The sequence below is a fragment of the Phlebotomus argentipes genome, unplaced genomic scaffold (genome assembly GCF_947086385.1).
Source record: "Phlebotomus argentipes unplaced genomic scaffold, Phlebotomus argentipes genome assembly scaffold_18, whole genome shotgun sequence".
Classification (NCBI taxonomy): domain Eukaryota; kingdom Metazoa; phylum Arthropoda; class Insecta; order Diptera; family Psychodidae; genus Phlebotomus; species Phlebotomus argentipes.
The window spans coordinates 18,581,281-18,605,271 of NW_026776177.1; the positions used below are offsets into that span (position 1 = coordinate 18,581,281).

The 23,991-nt window shown below is 42.1% G+C and overlaps 1 protein-coding gene across 3 annotated transcripts in view; it reads left to right on the plus strand.

Moving 5' to 3' along the window:
• The first annotated feature begins 983 nt into the window (after window positions 1–983).
• LOC132259330 (neurogenic locus Notch protein) overlaps window positions 984–23,991 on the plus strand; it is a 31,295-nt gene continuing 8,287 nt past the window's right edge. For 2 of the 3 annotated variants that reach the window (XR_009468310.1, XM_059756906.1), the window contains exons 1-5: window positions 984–1,423; window positions 10,605–10,680; window positions 14,193–14,666; window positions 15,061–15,194; window positions 23,796–23,958. Coding sequence is in view for 2 of the 3 variants with exons in the window: in XM_059756906.1 (XP_059612889.1) it covers window positions 1,264–1,423; window positions 10,605–10,680; window positions 14,193–14,666; window positions 15,061–15,194; window positions 23,796–23,958 (1,007 nt within the window). In the remaining variant the exon portion in view is untranslated. The remainder of the gene's footprint in view (window positions 1,424–10,604; window positions 10,681–14,192; window positions 14,667–15,060; window positions 15,195–23,795; window positions 23,959–23,991) is intronic. The other variant, XM_059756907.1, reaches the window with a different exon arrangement.

Sequence of the window (23,991 nt, forward strand, 5' to 3'; positions counted from 1 at the left end):
TATTGCACTTTTATTACCACCCACCGCCGCGCGGCTCCCCTAGGCCGCTCGTGAACAGCGCCGTCGACCCTCGTGAAGATGAGACGATGTGGTGATTGATGGGCTGGGCGATACACCCACAAACATAATTGTTTGATTAGTTGATAAAAAGGCATTTAATCAAGCATACAAACCCATTCATTTTGGGTACACATGATCCGAAACGTGAGTATTTCGCCCAATATTGCGAGTGCTTAATCAATATTATGCCCACAAGTGAATGCTCATCGATGGTCCTGGAGATACCAAATTGAAGGGGAAAGTGATAAATATTGACTATACTTATTTATAGCTAATTTACACCTCAACGGAATTGACTAACCGCCAAAACCCTAAATGGGCAGGTGTATGTCCCAGCTGCAACAAATGACTATAAAGTTCAACTTTGTGACTTGTGCCTTTGAGAGCTGTGAGAAATTTGTATACAGAAATATCACGATGTGCAAGTGAAACATTCGTCACAGAAGTTTTGAAGGAAATCAACTACTTCCAATGAAAATACCTCAACTTCCTTATAACACGTGTATTAATGAATCGTAGTGAGTTAAAAGCGATATCCAAATTTTACAAGAAGAGTGTAAAGCTGATGGGTTCATGGGAATTTACTTAAGATTCAAAAAGCTCTCTCCATAGTTTTCGGGAAATTATCATCCACGAAAGATGAGTAGAAAAGTGCATCAACTATTCTCCTTCAAAATCCATCTCTTATGCATGGTTGAAGCCGAAGATTCAACTTTTGGGCGTTATTACCCGAGACACCGGAAGACTCTTCGAATCGGAAGTGCAGAACAGTCGGTAATGCAGAAGTGGGCGAGGTGCGAAAATGCGCTATTGCGAGTGCGGGCAATCCACGACCAGTGATCCGTCGCCAGATGTCTCTGCGCGATGGCCGAAAAACACTGTGCAGAGCGCGCTCGAGGTGCTCGCATCGTCAGAGTGAATTGAGACGCGATCGTGAACGCATGCGCCGCGTTGCATCGGGCTTGAAATTGGGTGTTTTGTGTTGAGAAAATCAGTTGATAAAAAGGTGTGAGAACCGTTATGGGAGTCGCATCGAAAAGTGGACGATAACAGATGGACTAATATGGTGACAGTGTCTTAGTTATGTTTTAATTGATTCAAATTGTTTTGCTGTCGCGTGTGTTGCCAAATGTGATTGATCCCCTAAATCTCCGCCTCCCTTTTCTCTCCTCTTTTGTAACGTCTTTTTTAAAAGAAAATTGCATGTGTGCTAAATGTGATGCAAAGCGAGATAAAATGTGGTTTAAAATATCAACAATTAGTAGGAAATTCTATTGTGGCACATCACCGAAAAGGGATTACAATTGGATTAATATTCTATTGGCTGCAGCGATCTTTCTTGGATGTTTTCAATGGACAGAAGGTAAGAATTTGTGTGAGGCGAAGTGCTGTTGCGCTGTGTGTGAGACTCGCCAAGACCAGTTGGTCACTTTGTCTTGAGTAGCTTTTCTGTGATTTTCTGGGCCTTTTCCCTGCCAATGGGCGTCACTGGGGTGCATGGGGGACGCCAGGGGTGGCCGTGGGGGTGAAAAATGTGGGTGTGTAGCGGGAAAGCGATTTGAATGGCGGCGGAAAGTGGAAAAACGGGGATCGGGCGAAAAGTGCGGCAACAGCGCTTCAATCACAGGAGATTCTCTCTCACTTCTTTTGGACCGAGATCTCCGCGAAGTGGTCGTGCTCGCTTTACTTTCCTGTGCGCCTGTGTGCGCTCGAATGGGAAGAAAGAAAAGCCTTCACACAGCAAAACGAGAGCAGGTGTGCAAGTCTAACACAGCCAGAGGTCGTGTTGGGATGCAGAAAAGCAGGGAATGGCGTGCGACAGTGTGTGCGTGTCGAGCTCCTTTTCCACCGACAAGACCCCTCGAAATGTCGCGAGAGGGAGCGAGTGCGACATACCGTCGGCCATGAGGTGAGAGGGAGACGCCAAGAGACACAGAGGATCATCATGGCGGACCTCTGTTGAGTTGACACATCGCAAAGAGGCGCAGAAGAGAGTGCATTTTTGTGTGGAAAAATGTGTCCCTTTGCAGATTTGCAATAATATGTAATGGGCAGAGGATGAGAAATGATTATTCATACGGTTTTTTATGCGATGAAAATGATTTTTGCTCGAAAATTCACAAGCACGAGTTGTGCAATGGGAAAGAGAAACGTGCGCTTTTTTGCTTACCACACCATAATTTCTTTTGTTTTGTGTATTTCTTGCAATGTGAGATGATGAAGAAAAAATCCAGCCATACAAAGTGTACATGCTTGAGACAAGAGTGTAAATTAATTATTTTAGTATCGTCTTATTATCATTGAATTAATTTCATATATTGCACACGTCCGCCATTGTTGAGTGATCTCTATGGCTGTGAAGAGAATTGCCACTGGAGTCTGGCCTAAGATGCTCCTCAGATCATAAATATTGGGAAATTGAGAGATAGAGAAAAAAGGCATCTAAAAGCATATCTAAAAGTATTTGATCAGTAATTGTTTGTGTGGCAAATATTGGGTATATTTCTTTGAAAAATCCCAATATAAAATCTACTGGGTTTAACAAATTAAGTAAATCGACAAATCATCTTTCAACAATGTCGTGTACAGAAGAGTTGTTGACCACGGCAAAAAATCTCTTACACTAAAAGCCCGGTGAATCATTGAAATTTAGATTAAGGCCCCTTCTCACCCGATCGCTCAATCTCGCACCGACGCCGGACGTGATCAGCGCGGTAGTCAATTGATTTTTGATTTGTCGGTTTATCATCTCATCCGCCTGTTGAGGGGCAATTTTAAATCCATCGTGCAGATTGGCACCTTTCAGGAGGCGCGTACAGTGTATAATCATTTTCCTATTTTCGACCATTCACGCCAGACTCGTTTGATTCGGAGGAGAAAAGCCTCAAATACGAGCATTGACACTTTTACACCGTCTCAACTTCTCAACATTCCGCCATTGCAAGTGACTCTAATATTGAAGAAAAGCAGCCGCAGTTGATTGACTAGCAAAGCGACAAGCGCTTGATCTCATGTCTCTCATAGGCGAAATGAGAGGTTAGACAGTGTGGCATATCAAATATTTGGTCCGCTTGACCCAAAGCCTTTTCTCTACCTTTACATGAGCTAGTTTGCAGAATCATTCCCAAAGTGTCGGTACTCCATTTACACATGTGAAAGCATTCAATAGTGAGTAATGGTTCTGTGTGGCGACCTTTAACCTTCTATCTGAGAAAATGTAAATGCTGGGACAAGTAATTTTGCGCAACATGTACTTAGGATTTCTATTAAATGCAACGTATACTTCCCAGAATTGTTTGCTATTCGAGATGAGAGTCATTTTGGGTTATCACTGGATGTTGTTGTTGATTTTGTATGACTACTTTCAGCTAATCTGTTCGGGAATCGTCTCAGAGTTGAAGATTGTGTGCAGAGTCACTTGAGATAGAGACAAAATTGAATTCCCGTATCGTTACAGATCGAATTGACCCCATCAAATGCCATTACGATGAGATCAAGCGTGCCGCGGAGTGTTTTAGCCTCCTGCAATGGTAGCTTTTTTTTTACTTCTTCTTCTTCTGCCAGTATTGCTCTCACATTTTTACATCACACTGTTCAATTTGGATTGAGAGGTTCTCTCTCTGGTTGCCTTCCTTCCACCCATCCCAGAGTATGTACAGTATGAGAAAAAAGAGAGGCCCAAGATGGTGATGGTGGAAGGAGAAAAGAGGAAAATAAATAATTTTTGTTTGGTGGGAACAACGTGAAAGATTCTCATAATTTCAATGGCATATATTCCTCCACATTGAGACGCTTTATTTACTGTGTGGTGCGAAAGAGATATCTCCATCGTTGTCTCCCAATTATTCCTCTCCACTATTCTGGTTTTGTAGTTCTCAATATCTTGAGCATAATGAAAGACTCGGCACATGCCCGCGAGGGAGTGTAAAAACGGTCATTATGGCAAAGATTTCTTCCCATTTTCATTTCATGAAACTCCGCGCGAGATCGGACTTTTTCTTCATCTCTCTTTATCATCGAAATCAATTGCTTGTTTCATGTTATGTTTTATCACATTCCCGTCCACGTTTCACCATTTGCCACACAGACATCTGCAAGATCTGCCCTGTTCTTTTCCATCCGTGCGAGAGCGGTGGAAAATTTGGGCGCCAAAAAGTGTCTCCGCGCCGCCATGTTTAAAATGCAACATAAGTTTTCATAGGGCACATCAGCAGGAGTGCGATTTAACCCCTGAATTCCACATGCGAAGGGACGATCAAATGAGGGAGAGACGGTAACGGCGAGGGAACTCTCCGTTCTGGTGGATGCACTAAGCAACCGCCAGTTGAAGTTACCTTCTGTACTCATTTTTTTCTCTCTCTCTCTCTCTCCAGCAGAAAGAGTCGTGAATTCATGTTTCACCTAAGGGTAATATTCACCTTTGCAGAATAATGTAAAGCAACGGTCAATTGACTGATATGGCAACTTATGAGCAAGCCAGGTTAGGGGATAAGTCATGCCCGTTTCATTTCAAATTGGTGTTTCATTACAAGAACAGCGACTTCCTGGCCATGAGCTGAAGGCAGTACGGGAATTTTTCTCTAGAAATGATGCTCTGAGATGCTTTTTCGCCATACTCGATCGAGTCTCGATGATTTTTGCTGTATTCTTGAATTTAGGAATCATTTATCTGGTTTCTGAATTGTGGCGGCTTACGTAGCCGTTTGGGGGCACAGTGAAATTGATTGGGAGCGTCTTTGGTCAAAAGATGGGCAATTAATTGAACTGGCAGACGTGACGTGACCAGTGGCAAAATGAAAATCACAAGTCAAAGAAGCCTTAATTGAGATTCATTGAATCTGTGTGCGCAATTAAGTGGCTATTTACATACATTTTTGATCTCTTTGGCCATTATTTATTAGCCACGAGTGGGAATTTGAAAAAGTGGAACGATCGCTATCAATTGTCTTGTCCCTAAAGCAGAAAACCATATAATATAAATTTATTCAAATTGTTTGCTTTGGGTATTTCACGAAAAATTACAAGATCCGATGGAAGACATTGGGGATTTTGGGAAGCCGGGGAGAGACGTTAGACTTTTGCCAAATGTAATCTCGAGCGTGTGTGTTTGTCTTTCCGATGGGGAGGAGGCAGAGAGTGGATGTGATTCTCTTCCATGATATCGATGTGGCTTTGTTGATGCGTGTGCGAGGGAGATGCAGAGAGTTTGGGTGTTTCAGGGACAAGGAGAGGAAGTTGCTGGTGTGTCTGGTGAGAAAAGATGAAGACCCGTGCTGGTTAAATAGCAGAATTCATGCTATTTGAGCGGAAACATTAAACCGCGATAAGAAAATGCATACATATTTTGCTAGTTTTGCCATTTGTCGACGCGGTTCAAATTTTATTGGTTAACATTCTTTCCTCCTCTTGTTCTTGACGAGGTGTACAACAACAGCACCAACACCGTGACAGGCGAGGTCCATGAAAATCTAACAAATGCTTAACATAGTCAATATGCCTGATCTCCAGTGTGATGATTTATAGCATTTCTCACTGACTATCCACTTGAAGTCATTGCGAAATAAATATCGCTATGATTAATTACACGAGTCACATAAAAATTTAACAAACATTTTTTTCCGCTCCCCAAAAGATCAATTGCGATGCTGAAGGGGAGTAAAAAGTCGAAGAGCCAAATGTGTGTGCGATATGTTTGGGAAATGGCTTTTCAGTGTGGGAAAGAATTCATTGGGCGAATGGTGGTAAAAAAAATACCATGTATATGCCATCGCTTGGGACACATTATTTTAATATGCTGCTCATATTTATTTATTCAGAAGAGTGTCGAATGGAAAGCCAGGCATATGAGTTCATAAAACTCACATCCATTGGCCCAGTCAATGTTCTGCTAGAGTCTTCTCTCGGCGCTCAATGTCTTGACAAACAGGAAAAAATTTTAATGGGGTGCCTTCTGGCCCAAGTTGAATCTTGAGAATGTTTACAATTTCTACTCTAGTTCATCTCTTCAACGCGAGAGGAAAAAAAGATACAACAGTGGATGTTAGATACTTTTTCAGTGACAAAGGAACTGTTGGGGAAAAAAATTCCTTTTGAAATGCTTCGGTCAAATTCAATTATATATACCCAAAAACTCGATTATCCAAATGAACAGCACGATGGAATTATTCTGTGGGCTTTCTTTTCGCATCTTTTTCTGCGCGTTTTTGCGCGCCATTCGCTCCAAACCATTTGGAATGGAAAGAGTTCTGCAAGAAATATGTGTGTAGCGCAGCACTTGAAGAAAAATGCAAATGGCACAAAAACGAATGTGAATATTTCATTAATTTGTTGCCGCTGCCATTGACACACAGGGTGGACAAATCAAGCTGAAACAGACTGGAGGTTACTGTGGACAATAGTTTTCACTGAAAATCCATTCAACGCTCGTAAATTTAACATTCAATTCAATAGAGAAACCAGATAGGCAATGATGAATGTGGCGACTTTTTGCCCCTCAGCAGCACCCTAAATATCATTTCGGTCTCTTATAAAACTGTTGGTCACCGTACAATTGACATTGATACAGTTTTGTTCACGATGAAAAGTCATCAATTACTTTGGAATAAAGTATAGTTGATTTGTTTTGAAACACTGTGACAATCACTATTGCGTTGCGTATTTTATCCTTGTAAGGTGTCCAATTCGAGTCTTGGCTCGAAATTTAACTCTTCCTGAAAATAGATCGTTGTTTTTTTGCAGTCTGCGTAAAACAACACTAAACACTATAATCCATTGGCTTTAAAAATTCATTCTTTCACATCATTTCACTCTGTGAAGACAATAAAACATCCAATTCACGATGTAGAGCAAAATATTGCCTTAAAAGACCTGCAAAAATCTTTGTAATCATATCGCAAAGAAATCAGACGTATTGCTGAAATTATGGGCAATTTCAGTCCAATTGAAGACGCACAGTTTGTCTCCAAGAAGAGTGTATGCAAATCTCCCTGAGACTCGCTTTCCCAAACAGATGGGCAGAGAGTTTCACAAGGCCGAATTTTGTCAAGACAGGATATTGCTTTTAGCAGTGATTCTTGAGGAAAAAAGTGCACTGTGATTTCGCTGCACGGAGAATTAAAAATTGCCACTCTCATGGTCGTTGATGACTGCTAAAATGATATGATTGAGGGCATCTGAGAGGAAGTCAGGAGAGTATTTTGTCCACTTTTTTGCCTTGACCAATTATTCGCTTTTCGTGAATGAGAACCTTGTCTCCGTTTCAATATGCATATGGGTAGTGTTTGCTCTCTTGGAATCCCCATGTCACGAAATCAATTCAACTAATCGAAATTCCTGTGGCATGTATCCAAAGTCTAAAAGCGAAGATTCAGCGAATTACTGGCTCACCCTGCAATTAATGTAATTATTGAGCAAGACAGAGTGAAATTGAGATCTTGATGCTTGAGGCCTGTAACTGTCTCTTGCTCGTTTTTATCTCCATCTTCGTTGTGTTGCTTTTTCTCTTCGTTTTGCGCTCCACCAGTGACTAAATCATCAACACTTGCACCAATTGTGGCAGCATGTGAAAAGAATTCGTCACATGAGCCCAATGAGTGTCTCTTTGTCGTCTCTCTCTCTGCGGTGGACTCGATGTCGTGGAGGATAAAAGGGTCTCTGTTGGGTGTTCTGGCCATAGATAAATTCCATATGCACTCGATAATTTGCATAGGTTGGGACACCGGTGGAAATGCCACAGGTTGCAAATCGCGATGGTGTGCTCGGCGTGCCAGGGTGGCTTTTAGGAGGAGTGTTGTGGAATAAATATGGAGACAGTGTGGCCTCATGGCTGGGCGATGCTGGGCGAAGCGAGCCCAAGTGAATCCCCGAGAGTCAATAGATTGCTTCCTGAATTCGGCATGAGGCAGCTGCTGGAGATGAATTATAACAGCCGGATGATGCATATTAAGTCCGTTAATCTACATTTATGTAAATGCTCGCTTGTCCGCCTTTCCACCAAATTGGCAAAGAGACCCGTTTTATGTTTCGCCATGTTTCTTCGGCTCTGCTTTGCGTCCTGCCTTCGCGCGAGTGGACAGTGATTTTCCACGTAGGAGGAACCGTGTGTGTGCGCCTCCTGTGAGGTATATGAGCATTTCACTTGAAATTTTTCCCCTCTCTCTCGCTCTCCGGCTCCTTCTCTCATGCCCCCGGCCTATTGTTCCGCTGCGAGATCACCACTTAATCAATTAGGTTCAGGGTCATGCGCTGCGAGGCACCTTTTGAGGAGCAAAAATACTGCATGTGCATTTTGGCCGTTAGCCCGCTTCTTCGGACTGTGAATTCGGTTCAAGGGTTTCTCACGAGTCAGCCTCCCTCAACAAAAGTCCTCTGGAGATTTATTGCGTGACCATGATTACCCGCATTGTCCTTGTTGCCGCTTAAGTGCATCTCTGCGCCTGATTAGACTTTGGAGCTTAAGGAAAATGAGAACACAAAGTGATTTTGGCGTAATTGTGCACAAACGCGCTTTTATAATCAAAATATTTACACAAACAATATTCCCTAATCTAAAGTCAAAAGCAAATTCCAGACGTGCTCTTCATCTGAAAGTATTTATTTGAATATAAAATGTGTGTTTCTTTGTCAATTTCGATGTTCGAGAATCCTATGGATTTTTCGCATTTCATAGCAGGCATTCCCAAAGATTGGGCGTCCCTTGTGCCATCTCATCTACCTGTGTGTCTCATTGTACGTCTGCAGATGTGAATGCATGAGTCCATGTGCTCGACATGTTGGAGATCGTGTTGCATTTGCCGAGAGAGTGATGTCGATTGAAAATAATAAGGATAAATTAAATTGTAGCAATTGCTTAGGGTCAGAGATGATGTGGCTCTTGTATTATTTCATTGAGAATTCCATCGAGAGCATGAAGTGTAGATCTTTGAATGCATGTGAGAAGAGGAGGTGGAGATTGGCGGGCGGGGAGGAAAGGGTTTTAATTAAATTACATTGTGTGTCGCTTTGTCCATTTGGCGGGAATATTTTCTATATGTGAAATGAGAATAATGTTAGAGAGACGATCAATTGAACATCACAAAAATTTCCTCATCTTTTTTTTGTGTACAACTGACTTTCCTCTCCCAACCTATAGAATATATATCTCTCCTCTGCCATTCTCCGATATTAATGGCATTTTGTGTGTGTTTGCATTTAAAAGCAATATTCCTGGGCGCTCCATTGTTGGATACCTGAGCATTTGGATTTTTCTCTCATGCGGCTCTGGTTGATTGACTCTCTTGCCTGGGAGTGGATTGAGTTAGTGATTGTAATTCACCAGCCATGCTTGGGAGATGGAAAAAAGCGAGGCACATAAGGGAAAAACGCCAGAGAGCCGTGGTTTGGCTCTTGTGCCTGTGGTTTTATTGTACCTGGATGGTGAGGAGAGACTTGGGAAAGACCCCGTCGCCCCAATATATCGGGTCATCGCACAAATTCTGGGCTTCTTTTTCGCACTTAGACACCCTGCGACTCCCTCTTAATTGATGATTTTGATGATTTGTGTGATTGAATGTGGTAATTATTGATGCTATTAAGGAAACTTGGTCTTATTATACCAAAAGGGAGAAACTGTGATGGAATTTATGCAGCAACCCAATAAGTTTCACCTTCTCAGCGATGAATACATATATTCTTATGGCCTGTGCACGAGCACCTCGCGGCCACCAACTCAATACACGGCGAATGATAACAATAAAACATGATTATTATGAATCGGTGTTGTGTGCCCACATAATTTGGCGTCTGTGTTGGAGGTGCTGCGAATGGGGAGCCATGGGGAGAGAATGCAAGAGAATTCACAATCGGGCGATGACGATGACGGTGTGGTGATGATTGTGGAAGGGAACCGGTTCCCAAAGAAGAGAGGTTCGGTGGACGAAGATTTGTTGAGTTCTTCTTCCAGCATCTCTCGGGAAAAAGAGTGTTGTCTTGACTCTGGGTTGGCAGCTAGAAGAGGCGACTTGTGTATTTCATTTTAAATCAAGCACTGTGCCCATACAGTGTTTGTCTTGCTTTTATTTACAACGCTGAATGTCGACGGTGTGATGGAAGGTCTGAAGAAAAAGAGAGAGAGAGAGGAGGTGCGGAGGCCCAGAAAGAGGTGCAGAAGAGGGAATGGATGATGGGGTAAAGACTGTAAAGGAGGAATGGCGAGAGAGAGAACGATTGACGACAGCAACACAGAAGCAAGTATTGCTGCTGTTGCCACTGGAAAGTCTTCCAGAAATGGCCACTGATTTCTTGATCAACACACACAAATGCTAGTGGATGACTGATTTAATTGTTTAAGAATTCCATGAGTCTGCGCCTTTTCTCTCTCTCTCTCTGCCTGCCTCCCGTCGAAAAGTCTTGGGCGCTTGATTGAAATCCAAGATCATTTCGTGCATCGACCAATTAAATGCAATTGCAACAATAATTGAGCAATAATCACCAACCACCTTCACTTGAGATGTGCTATTTCGCTGACGTGATCTTTTTCTCTCTCTTTTCTCTCCCCCGAAATGCAGGACAATCGTCATGTACACTGCTATGCCAACACGGAGGAAAGTGCATGCTGAGACCAAATGGAGAGCAGTTCTGCAAGTGAGTATCTGAGCATCTTCTCTTTTATTAAAATGTCACTAAATGAAACTTGAGAGATCGTCTTGGGCGCTCGACGATCTTCCAAAGACGCAGAAGATATCGCCGCGGGTAGGGTAACCGGATCAGGCATAAAGACACACACAGAGAGAGATCGAGAGAGCTTCAGGACGAGAAAAGAAAACAATAATATCTCGAGAGTGCAATCGAATGCTCAAATAGTCTTTTCGTGGCTATGAAAATTCACTAATTCACTCGGAAACTGTCACAATTGATTTATTTGGACGGAGAATCGTTTATTTAATTGAGAAACCTGACAGTTTGCCACAGCGCACTCGTAATGTAAATACTCAATAGCTATTCTTTATTCACTTTTGCATGTGAAAACATACATTTTTTATGGATTTTCCTGAAAAATCATTCGCTTTATGCCGTGTAATTGTCGCATAAGGCGATATTTTTCTTTAAAACACACAACTAAGATATGTATAAATGTATCCATGGAATTAACAAGATTTCTGAAAATTATTAAATATAAATCGCGTTCTTTATCGAGTAACATTTATTAAACGCTGACACTGGTTCCGAATGCTTGTTTACAGACTTCAGCATCATCGTTCGATTGTCGGTTGATGAATTATATATTGGTGGCCGAAAAAGCGAAACATATGGCATTTTTGGTGACATTGTATTGAGGAGAATCGTAAAATATAAATTTTACGATACACACTTTCTACAGTGTACATATATTGTCTGGAATGGAGCGAACAAGTAATTAAAAGGGAGACGATAATCGCATTATGTGTATGAGGAGAAAAAGGCAAGAAGCCGAATGATGAAGATGCGCGCGCTGTCCAAGTTTGGGAAACTTGCGCGGAATTTGGGTGTAGAAGGAAATTCAAATTTAATAATTTCATACCAATACAATATTTTTTACAAATTGCCAAGGAATTCAAGTCTGAATGAGGTGGCAGAGGCAGTAAAGAAGAGAATTTATGTTTTGATATGCTTAACTGTTTACTGCATTTTGTGGTTTGCCCTCATCGTATTGGAATCTGGGCGCTTTGGAGTTTATCTCAAATTATGGAAAAATTCATTCTTAAGCATTTCCTCGGGCAATTTTCATCTGGGTATATAAGAAATTTGCAACAACTCTTTATGTATAAAGGAGAGCAATTTGCCTGAAGGCTGTATCCATGGAAAGAGGTACATTTATACATACCTAGTTTCTCTCGCTTGAGATGCCAAGAAAAGAGTATAGCGAGAGAGACAGAGAGAGAGCGAAAAAAATGATTACGAAGAGATATTTTCAGTTCATTTTGCGTGAGAAATCATTTAAATATTTAACCACAAATTATCACAGGAAATATTCCACGTTGTTAGAAATTCAACACCACACACGCACAGTGCGAGGAAGTGTGCGTGGTGGAGAGAAACCTTTTCGGGCTAAGAGATAAGTCAGTAACAATGTGAGCCTGCTGAACCCTTTGTTTCTTCTTGCATCACATTGTTTCCTCGACCTCTGCGGGCGGGTGAAGTGAATCTGCCCACATTGCGTCGGTGATATTCTATACTTGTGGGATTCAAATGAAGGGTGAATGGAAAAGTGGTTGTCGATGCGACATTGTTGAATCTCAATTATTCCGCTGCCCCGGCAGCATTTCCTTAAATAGAAGGATATATGACTGGGAAACCAGTGCCTTTTTGCGAGCGTGCACATTTTAATTGAGTCTGGTACAGACATTGCAAATTTACCAGCGTTTTCTGCTTATTAAATCAGCCTCTTGTTTGGTAACTGAAATTTATCATTTTGGACATAATGGCGAGCTCTTTGTGTCGTTAGATTCGTCTGGAAATGCATAATCAAGGAGTTACGGTTTAGTTAAATCATAATAGAGGCAAAAGACGGCTTTGATATGCATTTTTGCCATTACCTAACTCCATGCCCATTCAATATAATCGACTAACGCGCCGGAAACTATTTGACCGAGATGTTTTTCTGCAAAGTTTGAGTCAGGCTAAGTGATAAATCTGTCAGAAGTATTATCGTTAATTGAGATCATTTGTAAATGCAAAATGTATTGCATTCTAATGGACACGTGGTTGAATTAATTCGTTGATTTGCAAGAAAATCTATAGGATTCCTCAATTTTGACTCGAAATACTGAGTAAATTTCTTGCGAGGCGTGAATTTGAATGTTCTACATATGCTTTGAGATCCACAAATTTCCGGTTTGTGGTGGAAATGGGTGAATTTCCTGTAATGACATGCGATAAAAAAAAACTTTGTGAAATATAAGCAACATGTCAATTTCCCTTCGTCGGCGATCCATGGGAAACTCTTTCCAAAATTTGCGAATAAAGCGTTACGATGAACATCGGGCAATCTTGTATTGGAAAGTAAATGCTTATGAGGGATAATTAAATAAAATTACTTACGTAAGTAGAAGAGATTTTGGAGAGATAATTACAAATATTAAGACAGTAAAAGCGCGGGTATATTGTCGTTCTTCTGCAATGTGTCTCACAGTGTTGCAAAATTGCTCGAAATACAGGTTCACACTTGGTTCATTTTATCCCAAAAATATTAACTCATCAGCAACATGAGTGCAGTTTTGAATTCTGGGAAAAGACGTTGTGATATGTTCGCTTGCTGAAATGAATATTTTATGAGTTTCTTTTGAGACACATTGCATTAATTTGTCCCTTTTATTGACTTTTCTGGTTAAACATTAAGATCCAAAAGCCTAACGTGATGCTGAGCAAAATGTCAACGGATAATGTCTTGCTTCTGCTGCATTATTCTCAAAGACTTCACATTGAAAACAAATCGAATGAGACAATAAAGTGTGCAATTCTCTCTTGCCACTCGCGCCGAAACTACTTCTTTTCTTCGCATGTGATTTAATATTTTATCCGTCACTGCTAAAATTCGTGTAATTTGAACCTTGACAAATCCCACCGTCACGATATACGGAAAAACTGGTTGAAGTGATATATTTCACTCTATTTTGAATAAATTGACATAAAACAAAGATCGAAAGTTTCAATTTGAGTGGATTGTGTGGATGGCATACCGTTCTCTCAAGATACTAATGATTTCTGCTTCTCTAGAATTTTCCAATGCACAGTTGAATGGTATGTCTTGGAATAATTAAGCAGAAGAGGAACTGCTATTTAATCTCATGTGGCATCATTTAATTAGAGAATAATTGTGAGCTGGCATATAAGTTGTGCGGATACAAATTAGGCATATCTGCCTTTTCAATAATTCCAATGGGCATAGGAGAGGAGCATAAAAGGGCAATTTGCACAGAATAAATCGCCAGTTATCGCATTGTCACATCTCCTTTCCTTAAATTACCCGAATTTTCATCTAATTGTGTGCAGAGACGCAAAGTTGAGATGATTGTTCGTGCAATTTAACAATGCTGATGGAAATCTGGTGGCCTGACCATTGAATCCACATGATCTCGGTCGTGTCTCATGCCTCTTGTGTGCCTTCCCTTTCGCAGTTGCACGACGCGCTACATCGGGCCGCACTGTGAAGTCAATAATCCGTGCCACACGGGGCCGGTGCCGCGGTGTCAGAACGGGGGCACCTGTGCACCCGTGCTGAAGGACGGCACCACCAGCTTCACGTGCCGCTGCCCCATCGGCTTCACGGCCTCCCTATGTGAGATCCCGGAGAAGAATGCCTGTGATTCCTCGCCGTGCAGCAACGGCGGCAGCTGCGTCCTCAAGTCATTAGAGGAGTACAAGTGCATGTGCGCCCAGGGATACACGGGCGTGCACTGTGAGAAGCAGAATCTATGTTCCTCGTCGCCATGTCGCAATGGGGGCACGTGCACATCCCTGCCGGGTGGCGCCTTCAAGTGCCACTGTCCGGTGGGCTTCAAGGGCGCCACGTGTGAGGAGGACGTGGAGGAGTGCCAGAAGAATCCCTGTCGACACGGCGGCAAATGCACCAACACGCACGGATCTTATCAGTGAGTACTTCCTTACTTTCCTTCACGTTGTGTTATCAATTAGGAAGGAATGCGAAGAGGTTCCGTAATGGATTTACCATTTTTAAGACCAACTCTGAATGATTTTAGTGAAATCTAAACAGCTAGCAATTGACTTTTTTCGTAATTCCTCATGCTATATTTATACAGGTGTCATTATATGCAGAAATTAGCATAAACGCCTTTAGTTAGGGTCTCAAGACCTACCTCAATGTTTACACAGAAACTCAGCAAAGTTTCTTCAGATTTCGGTGGAGATTTCAAAGTTAATGTCAACGGCGTGTAGTGAGATTTGCACGTAGCCATGTCTTACCACTAAATTGCTACTGACACGATGCGACTGTGATTAATTGCTTCTCACCCATTTCTTCCACAGGTGCACGTGTGAGCCAGGATTCACGGGGAAGAACTGCGAATCGATGTACATTCCATGCTCACCGTCTCCGTGCCAAAATGGTGGCACTTGTCTGCAGTCAACGACAGTCTCGTACGAATGCAAATGTCCACCAGGTGAGGAATTCTGTTTGGCTTCTCTCTTCTCATCATCCAAGAATTTCACCGTGATGGGTGTTCATTTTCTGCCCATGGTGGGACATACCTGTGGTCCCTCTGTCGCGAAGTGCACTCGAGAACGGTGAACCATGTTACACTGAAGAGTATTAATTTCCATTCTTCCGCAATGATTGCTTCTTGGCAGTTTTTTTCCGAGCAGTCTCGCGGCGTTTCTTGGTAGCATGGAAAGGTAAATTAAGTACCCACCGCGCTTGCCGTGCTAAAGTGGCACAAGGGGGACTGCAGGATAATCAGTTGGGGGGTCTAGAGTGTGATATTGCTGGGCACTGAAATACCCATAATCATGGATGTTTAGCAATCGCAGAATTGTCCAAGAGCTCTCGCTATTTCATTCCAATGACTGATTGATCGTTAATTCTCTCTTCATTACAAATGAAAACATCAAATTAAGCGCCAAAGATCAACATGATCAATTGCGTAGAGGGAGATCTCAATTTGTGCAGCAGCGAATGGAATGCGCGAAGAGCGTAATGGGTTGAGTGTCGGTGAGAATTGCTATACATTGTGAGTCCAATTGAATATGAGATGCATCGCGACAGGGCAAGATACTCATAGTCATCATAATCATCTCATCATTATTATAATATAAACAGAAATTTATGGCCACATAATAACTTTCAAGGGAAATATCATCACTGATAGATATTCACCAGTGACGTATCCAGTCGGAATGATACCCACGATCAGTCCTCCGGGAGTCTGCATGTGTGAGAAATGTGGTGTGCACGGAGTCTCTCTCTGTAGCATCAATTTGTGTTATGTGTTTCATTGAGAAAATCATATTTAATGATAGTAACAGCGGTGAATTACGGTCATTGTGGTGATGGCGTCTTGTTGGCATGAGAGTATCAATTTCTTGGCAGTGTGCGTGCGTGCGAGACTGTGATGATCCTGTGATTGCTGGCTAATTCATTAGGCACTGGTCTACATATATGCGAGGAGAGACAGTTTTAACCGTTGGGGAAGATTGTCATGTCGAATGCTAAGTGTCCCAATGGGAAAAATCTTCAGCGACATCGTGCGCAAGCGAGCGACTTTAATCTTTTCCATGTTACACCACTTTCCACCAGCCGCTTTTTTCCCATTTTCTCCTCCAATGCGAGACCTCTGTGCGCGTCAGCTCCGCTCACCTTCTATATTTGGTAATTCTTAGGAATGCTAATGGGTGGCGGGAAAAAAGGCGATGAAGAAGAAGAAGAAGGGAAAATGCACTACAAATATTCCTATTTGCTATTTATTTATTTATTTTCTTATTTAATGGGACACCATATTTGATGAAATTATTGCCAAGTCAGCCCGAGAGATGGTCACTGCGAGTGATCGTGGACAACAAAAAGTCTTCATCTCCTCTCTCAAAGTGGAGATATAACACTCGATAGGCGATCGTTAGCATCAGTGTGCGACGTCGACTTGGGAGGATTTTATGTGAAGCTGTCACGGGCGGTATTAGTCTTTTAGGGGGCGGCAAAAGGTGGAAAATTCTCTCTATAATTCACAAGATAATGATCTCTCCGCCAGTCTCTTAATAGCGGCACAATCTAATGAATATTTATTGTGTTACACACAATAATGCTGCAAATGATCATCGAAATCAACTCCGGTTCGCATTGGAATTCACTCGCAATGCAAAATTATTGTCAGGCCGCCTAATAGGAATTCCTAGGTGCCTCAGCAAAGTTCATTTCCTCTTATTTATGATTTTACGCGCGCACTCGTTTCATCTGAAACTGCGTAAACAATGCGATAGACCAATTATGGGCCAGTGAATTGTCCTCTGCAGAATGACTTCTTTAAGCGTCATTTTGGTCAATTGACACCGCAAATTGAGTGATATTTGAGAGCAGTTTCTTCAGCAAGGCGCGCAGTCAGTGATCATAAAAACAAACAGAAATCCTACATATTTTACAACTTGATTCAAATTCAACGCATGAATTACTGTCCCTAATTAGCTTCAATAATTTCTCGTGGGTAATTATAGCAGTGCAATTGCAGGATGTAATTAATAATGGACAGGTTCTAGACAACTTTTCACCTTGGCTAAATATTGATTTGCCGTGTTTTGCATAAAATTGTGAGGTGCTATATCACCTTGATGTGACAAGAGAATCGCCCCCGATTGATCTCTTTCTCTCCCTCTCTTTGCCATGTGATGATCGTGTGGCTCCTGATGATCTCGTTTCGTCACCGCGCCTGCACGGAGCAAAGAAGCCACTTTGTTCTTGTGCGTTTTCATGTATTTGGTTGGACATTGGTTTTTCTGTCCGCCAGTGGCTGCCGATGATGTCGTGTCGTTGGGAAATCACATCGGCAACAGCGGTGCTGGGTATCTTTGTGGGATACTTCTTCCATTGGTAGGAGGAGAGCACACACTCGCCCAGTTGAGATGTTAAGTGGTTTCTTGCTGGTACGCGAGAGAGATCTCGGCCGCTGCTGCTTCACTTCTTCGGCGAGGTGAGAGAGATGAATGCGGACACTTGTGTGCGCGCTGTGCAGAGAGAGAGAGAGAGAGAGGATGTGGTGGTGGTGCGCTCTCTGAGTCACTTTATCTCTTTCCTGTCCTTCCTGGAGAGCTGTGTGACCACAGAGCAGCGCTTCCCATCCCGCACGCCAAATACATCCACGAGGCAGCACCACACCACGATCTCTCCTCTCTTGTGCGATCCCCGAGAGATTGGCATGAGTGTGACTGGGAGGCGAGATGCCGTCTCAGTGCCTGGGTACATGGCTTTGGTGGGTGCGAAAGCGAGATGGCAGCAGACAAGCCGGTTTGGTGTGGCTCAAACTTCCTTTATGAGCAGATATGAGACCGTGGGAAAGAATGCCTAGCGGGGCCCATCGAGCAGCCGCGCGTCTATGATACACTCTCTCTCCATACAAATCGCACCCAGATGTGTGTGAGTGCACTCGGCTGTTTTTCAATTCTCCGTATGCGCTCTCTTTGGGGTCTCCTGCGATGAAAAACACACGGAGGAGTGAGAAAGAGAGGAGAACACATGTTCATAATTTTATATGTTTATGTAATGCTGATGGAAATTATGCTAAATTGGCTTTTTTCCTCTCCTTCTCACTATTTGATGAAAACTACATTGTCTCTCCGCGCTGTATCTCTATTGGATGATCATTGGTAAAATGGGGAGGCTGGCTAAAGGATTTGACTCCGGCAGTCTACTGCCACTTGGCCAGAGATGGTAGATATACCCTAATGTGACAATTATGGTTGGCTCATCAGGAAGTGTGCATCTGTAGCTTTATGATTTGACTTATATGCTCATAGTTTACTCAAAAACATATTTTTAAACACTGGGTAGATTGAATTTCTTAACTTCTCTCGCTTTTCATTAGCTGATTTCAAATAACAGTTTTTTTGTTGTTTGTTGAAAATGGAGAAAACAAAAATTATGCAAACGATGTTCCTGTCTAAAAATACCACAAAATGATACCTTTGCTAGTGATATTTTGAGACAGTGTCAATTTTTAGTCCAAAATACGAAATGCTATCCCTAACCATTAACAAGGTTTCGAGTTTATGGGTTAATGACCACTATGAATTCGACCATTCCCGAATTTTGTCGATACAATTTCATATCTCTGCGTCCAATGTTTTAATTCAATACGCTCGATTGTTTATAAAGTTTCTTTCGTATGTCAAAAAACAACATCCTATGATCACAATACAGTGCAGAACAACATGTGGATAAATCTGCAAAGTCGCTACTGTGTGCAATGGTAAAGCGTGATCGGCAAATGAATAAGATTTTGGCAAACAGCGGAAAGCGCTACATTGTGATGTTGATCGGTAATCAATGCAGAAGGCATTCCTAATTGCTGGGAGAAGTGAAACTGAGGTGATCCTCGGGTGTGGGCGAGACAGAATCAGCATTTCCAGACCACATGGTTCAATTAGTGGGAAATTCATCCTGCGATCGCGAGAGTCTTCTTATTGTTCCCACAGTCTGAAAGTATACGATCAAGTGGAGATCTTTCCTTTAATTACATCTCGTTTATGGAAGAATGCCAAGTGGTGTGTGTGAGTATGCTTGGGCTCTTTTTATATTACCTCGTTGAGTATGGCTTTGATATTATGGTATGGGAGAGAACAGAGAGAATGTGAATCAAATGTCTTTTATTTGCTACAGCCGAGATGCTGGTGTTGTTCGGGTTCGGTAGGGTCTCTGCACACCTTTTACCGAAGCATTGGGGGACTGTTGCCAAATTTCGAGATGGCGAGAGAGAGAGACACATATGAGCGTGGAAGAGTGGAGGAAATTGGGCAAAAGACGGCGAGAAAACGAAAGATCACACATGAGGTTTTTTCCTCGTCGTCGAGTTGAAGTCTTTCGCTGGCGAAGATGGTTTTTTTTCGGGTGTGTGTGCGTGCGTGTGACGGGGCAAAAGACGGCGCGCGAAGAAGATGGTAAAGGAGAGGAGAGATGGAAGAACAAGAGTAAAAAAGAAGGCGAAGAAGAGCAAAATTTCCGTCGAGATTTCTGGTTCCCCTGAGCAACACACAAATTGCTACTTGGCCGAATGCTCGAAAGGTTGAAGATGGAGTCCGGGGAAAGAAACCCTCTCTCGCTATGCACATTTTTGCGTGACTCAATCACAACAATTCCAACTGAAATTGCCTCGAAATTTTGTGACCCTTTCGGTATGATTGAAGTGAGTCGGGAGGACCTTTCTTTCCTCCGATTGAAAATTGTCTCACGCTCTTCCCTCGCGGGCTCACAAGTGTTTTCCCATTTCCCCGTGATTCTCTGCCACAAATCCCACGAATAATTGTGAACAGCTGTTGATGAGAGGGGCCCTCTTGAATGCCTGTCAGACACTGGCTTGCATCAGATGCACAGAGTGGATTTTCGTACGATGAGTGAAGTGGAATAAATATCCTTGTCGCGTTGTCAATACAAATTGCCTCGCTGGTGACCAGATACGCTCCGCCAATGCAGGATGGCGAGATACAATCGATGTCTAATGAACATGTTCTCAGTCTCACGTGCCTTCAACACTTTTCAATGCGTCCCATGCAGTTTTGAGTTGACAATTTGTCTGTCGATTGTCACTGCATTTCAATTTGCAAATACACTTTCACCGCACTTCGTCTTAGATAATTCATTTTTAATTAATTGCCTCAATGGAAAAAGTTCACCTTTAGCTTTGGCGAATCGTAAATATCTTGGCGGATGGCGTTGTATAAATCTCGTTTTGAGAGTGATGAGATTCGGCTCAACCTTATTATTTTCTTTTTATGGTAAATGTATAATTGGATGAGGGCTGTATATTTTTTTCACAATACAGTCAAAACACTGCATTCAGTGATATAATTATGTGGTGCACTTCAGTTTATGATGGCATGCATTTCTAAATCATGTTGAATTGTCCCGGGAAGTAGACAATTGGTCAGAAATATGATTGCTCAACGTAGCACGAATCATATGAGGTCAAAAGACTTCAGGTTGGGTGCACAAACAAGATCCCCTACTAGGCACAGATTTAAGCTCTCTGTGAACGGTTATATTAGCGCAGTGAGAGGCTGCACGGGCCCCAATCTCCCCTAATTCAACTTTCTTCTATATCCTCTGCTGAAAATATACTCATCAGCATAGGAGTGGTTTTTGGGAAAATAATAAAATACATTTCATGATTTTTTCATGCAGAATAGATATGTGAAATACAATCTTTTTCACTAAATTGCTTCTCAATAGCTTCTTCAGTCATGTCAATAAATTATTTGCATTCTATATTTTGCGGTCAGCAATTTGACAGACGGCAAGTCTTTCTTCAAAATAAACGGAAATATTTGTGTCTGGAATATTAGTGTCATATAAAAGTGTTTGAGGTAGTTTAAAATCAAAAATTGGTCATTATCATAAATCTGCCATATAAATTTCTGAGAAATACAATCTGGACAATATAATAATTCTGCATACGGGTGGCCAATCCCGAGCATGTTTTTGTCACAACTTGTTATGAATAATAACGCCGATGATGTCATGTGGGCGAGAAGAGGGTGGAAGAAGAGAGTGAGGAAATGCCCGGCGTGTCCTGTCGCGAAAGTACGGTCAGGTCACTTCAGTGGTCACAGAAATTGGCTGAGGGCTCCGGGATTGGGGGTCTGGGAAGAGAGCCCGCGCTTTACTGGCTGGTTCAAGTGGTTCACGTGTTCAGCGATGTCAAGCGCACAGTTAAAGGCGACCATCATCGAGAGAAAGAGAACATGTTTAAAATTTTAAGTCAACTCTATACGCCATTCCACGAATTTTACGTTTTTTATGTGCGCCATGATCATACTTTTTTCTCCTCCTTCTTTTGGCCTTTATGAAGCATTCTTGAGGCACTGGACTCTCTTCTCTTGGGGCGACATTTAATAGCCGACATCGCGATGGTGTGACACAGACCAAAAATGATGGCTGGCGGAGAAGAAAAAGAGTCCAACATTCATCACGCATCGCCTTTTCCAACTCATAAACACTCAAATATTTCCTCTTGGGGCATTTTAATTGGAAAATTGCCTCATGGACAATTATTGCTGGTGGAATCTTGTTCTCTCTCCCAGGGATTTGGACAAATCTCAAAGTCCGCTTATCCCTTTTGCATTCCGCACTCCACTTTGCCGCCCTTCGCGCGCCTCTCCTTGGGCCAGGAAATTGCCACCATTGCGGAATAGAGGTTTGTCATGTTTGTTCTTGGAAGAGTCATTGAACCAAATTGTCTAATTAGACACGCAAAGTACAAAAAGACGCCTGGGCCACTTATGGTTTGTTTCATGTGGTTTCTTTGCTGTGTTGCTCCGTTGTTCTGAAGCATTAGGCAAAATGTGTAATTAAATTAAAATAATTAGAAGACCTCTCAAGGCGACAACCACAGCTCGATGCTTTTTAGCATGTTTTGGCCAAAGTTATCGCTGGGCGTTGATTGAGAACAATAGTTGCGGCGCGCGAATATTGGTTTCAAGTGGCCACGCAGATGAAATGAATGAATTTTTATGAATAAATTACTTTATCTCGAACACGGCGGTTTGGAGCTTGTCCTCTGACCACCATCATTCCGCTCGTGGCTTCGGTGGGAAGTTTGTTAGCACGTCCATTGAGTTTCTTGGACAATTGCGCCTTTGTAGGAAGTGGGTTTTAACTGATAAATTGTCACACATTGAGAAAATGTGCTAAATAATCTATGAGAGCGGTGTAGAGGGAAGAGAAAGGTGCCAATAAATGCAATTCAGAGGATGGATTTCATCTCCCCAACCTATCCGATGTACCTTTCTTCGGTGCGGTCATTGTGTTTTCTCTGCAATCTCAGGCCGCGCGCCATAATCCGCAGAAAAGCCACTCGGCTAATGCAAACCCGTGGCGAGGTATTGCGGCAAATGCTCTTTTTAAAATGATAATGAAATGCACAAATGATGTCGAATGCCACAAGGCTGTGGTATTTGCTGACTATATTCACCAAATTGGTGACTAACATATTGATATTTCCGGAGAAAATGCAGGTTTTTCTGATAAGTGACCCATTTGGTGATTGAGAGGAGTTTGTATGTAAATTTGTTGTAATGAAACAACATATCTTATTAGTTGGTATTTATCATTTGCAGATCGTTAGCCTTATGTGGCTTTTTGGATAATGTTGCCGAGTGATTTCTCAGTATATTTCAGATAAAGTTTCGATTACGCTTTGCGCTCGAGGTATTTAAGATTTTATGATCAGTTTTGATGGAGCATTTCGCGTCATTAAACATCATAAGAAACTGCTTAAGAGAAGGAATATAGCCTGATAACATGTACAGATAATTCTTTGCAAGGAATTGTAGTCTTTGATCCTCACGTAAAAAAGCGTATTTTTCACCAGATTATTTGACCAGTCGCTTTTATGACTCACCCAAATAAAATAAAATAAAATTCATACTGCTTCAAGTGATTCGAGATTCAATCCCACATTTTTTTTCGTAAATTAGCATTAGGAAAGACAGGAATTAATAACAAAAAGCTAAGACAAAACCTACAATAATAATTGTATAGTTATAATTTTTTTCGGGACACTAATTGAAGGTTGCGTAAAATATCTTTCCACTCTGTGGCATTCATCTTGGGAGAGTGTAATAAAATTCGCCTTCATTATTACTCGAGTATGACCCATAGGAATTCATTAGAAGCCTCGCTTCAGATGATTTTAACACGATCTTCAGAATATTAGGTTCACATTTGTGAACCATGATAAAAGTGGGTATTTTCTTTCTTTGTTTGACGTAAATACTGCAACATTCTGCCACTTATTCGCTGATGCTGGTGTGGTAATTAAAACTGTGTGAAACATGGAAAAAAAATCCATATTCAAATTCTTCTGCAGAAGAAGCTTGAGGTATTGTGTTTTCACACCTTTGATTTGTATTTCTTATTCTCACGGTGAACCTTGGATTGGCTCTTAATTGGTTACTTTCTACACAAATTCCCTATATATCTTAATTAGGCGTAAATTAGGCACAGAATTACTGACGAAGGAGCACTTCTGGCCGAGACTAATTGGTTGGCCTTCTATCATTCGCAGGTTTCGAGGGGAAGAATTGCGAGGAGAACATAGACGATTGCCCGGGAAACCTGTGCCAGAACGGCGGAACCTGCATTGATGCTGTGAATGCGTACCGTTGCAAGTGTCCACCCAATTTCACGGGAGATTTCTGTGAGGCCGACATTGACGAATGTGCCCTGAGGTGAGAGACAAATTGCCCAAGACTTCCCACCCT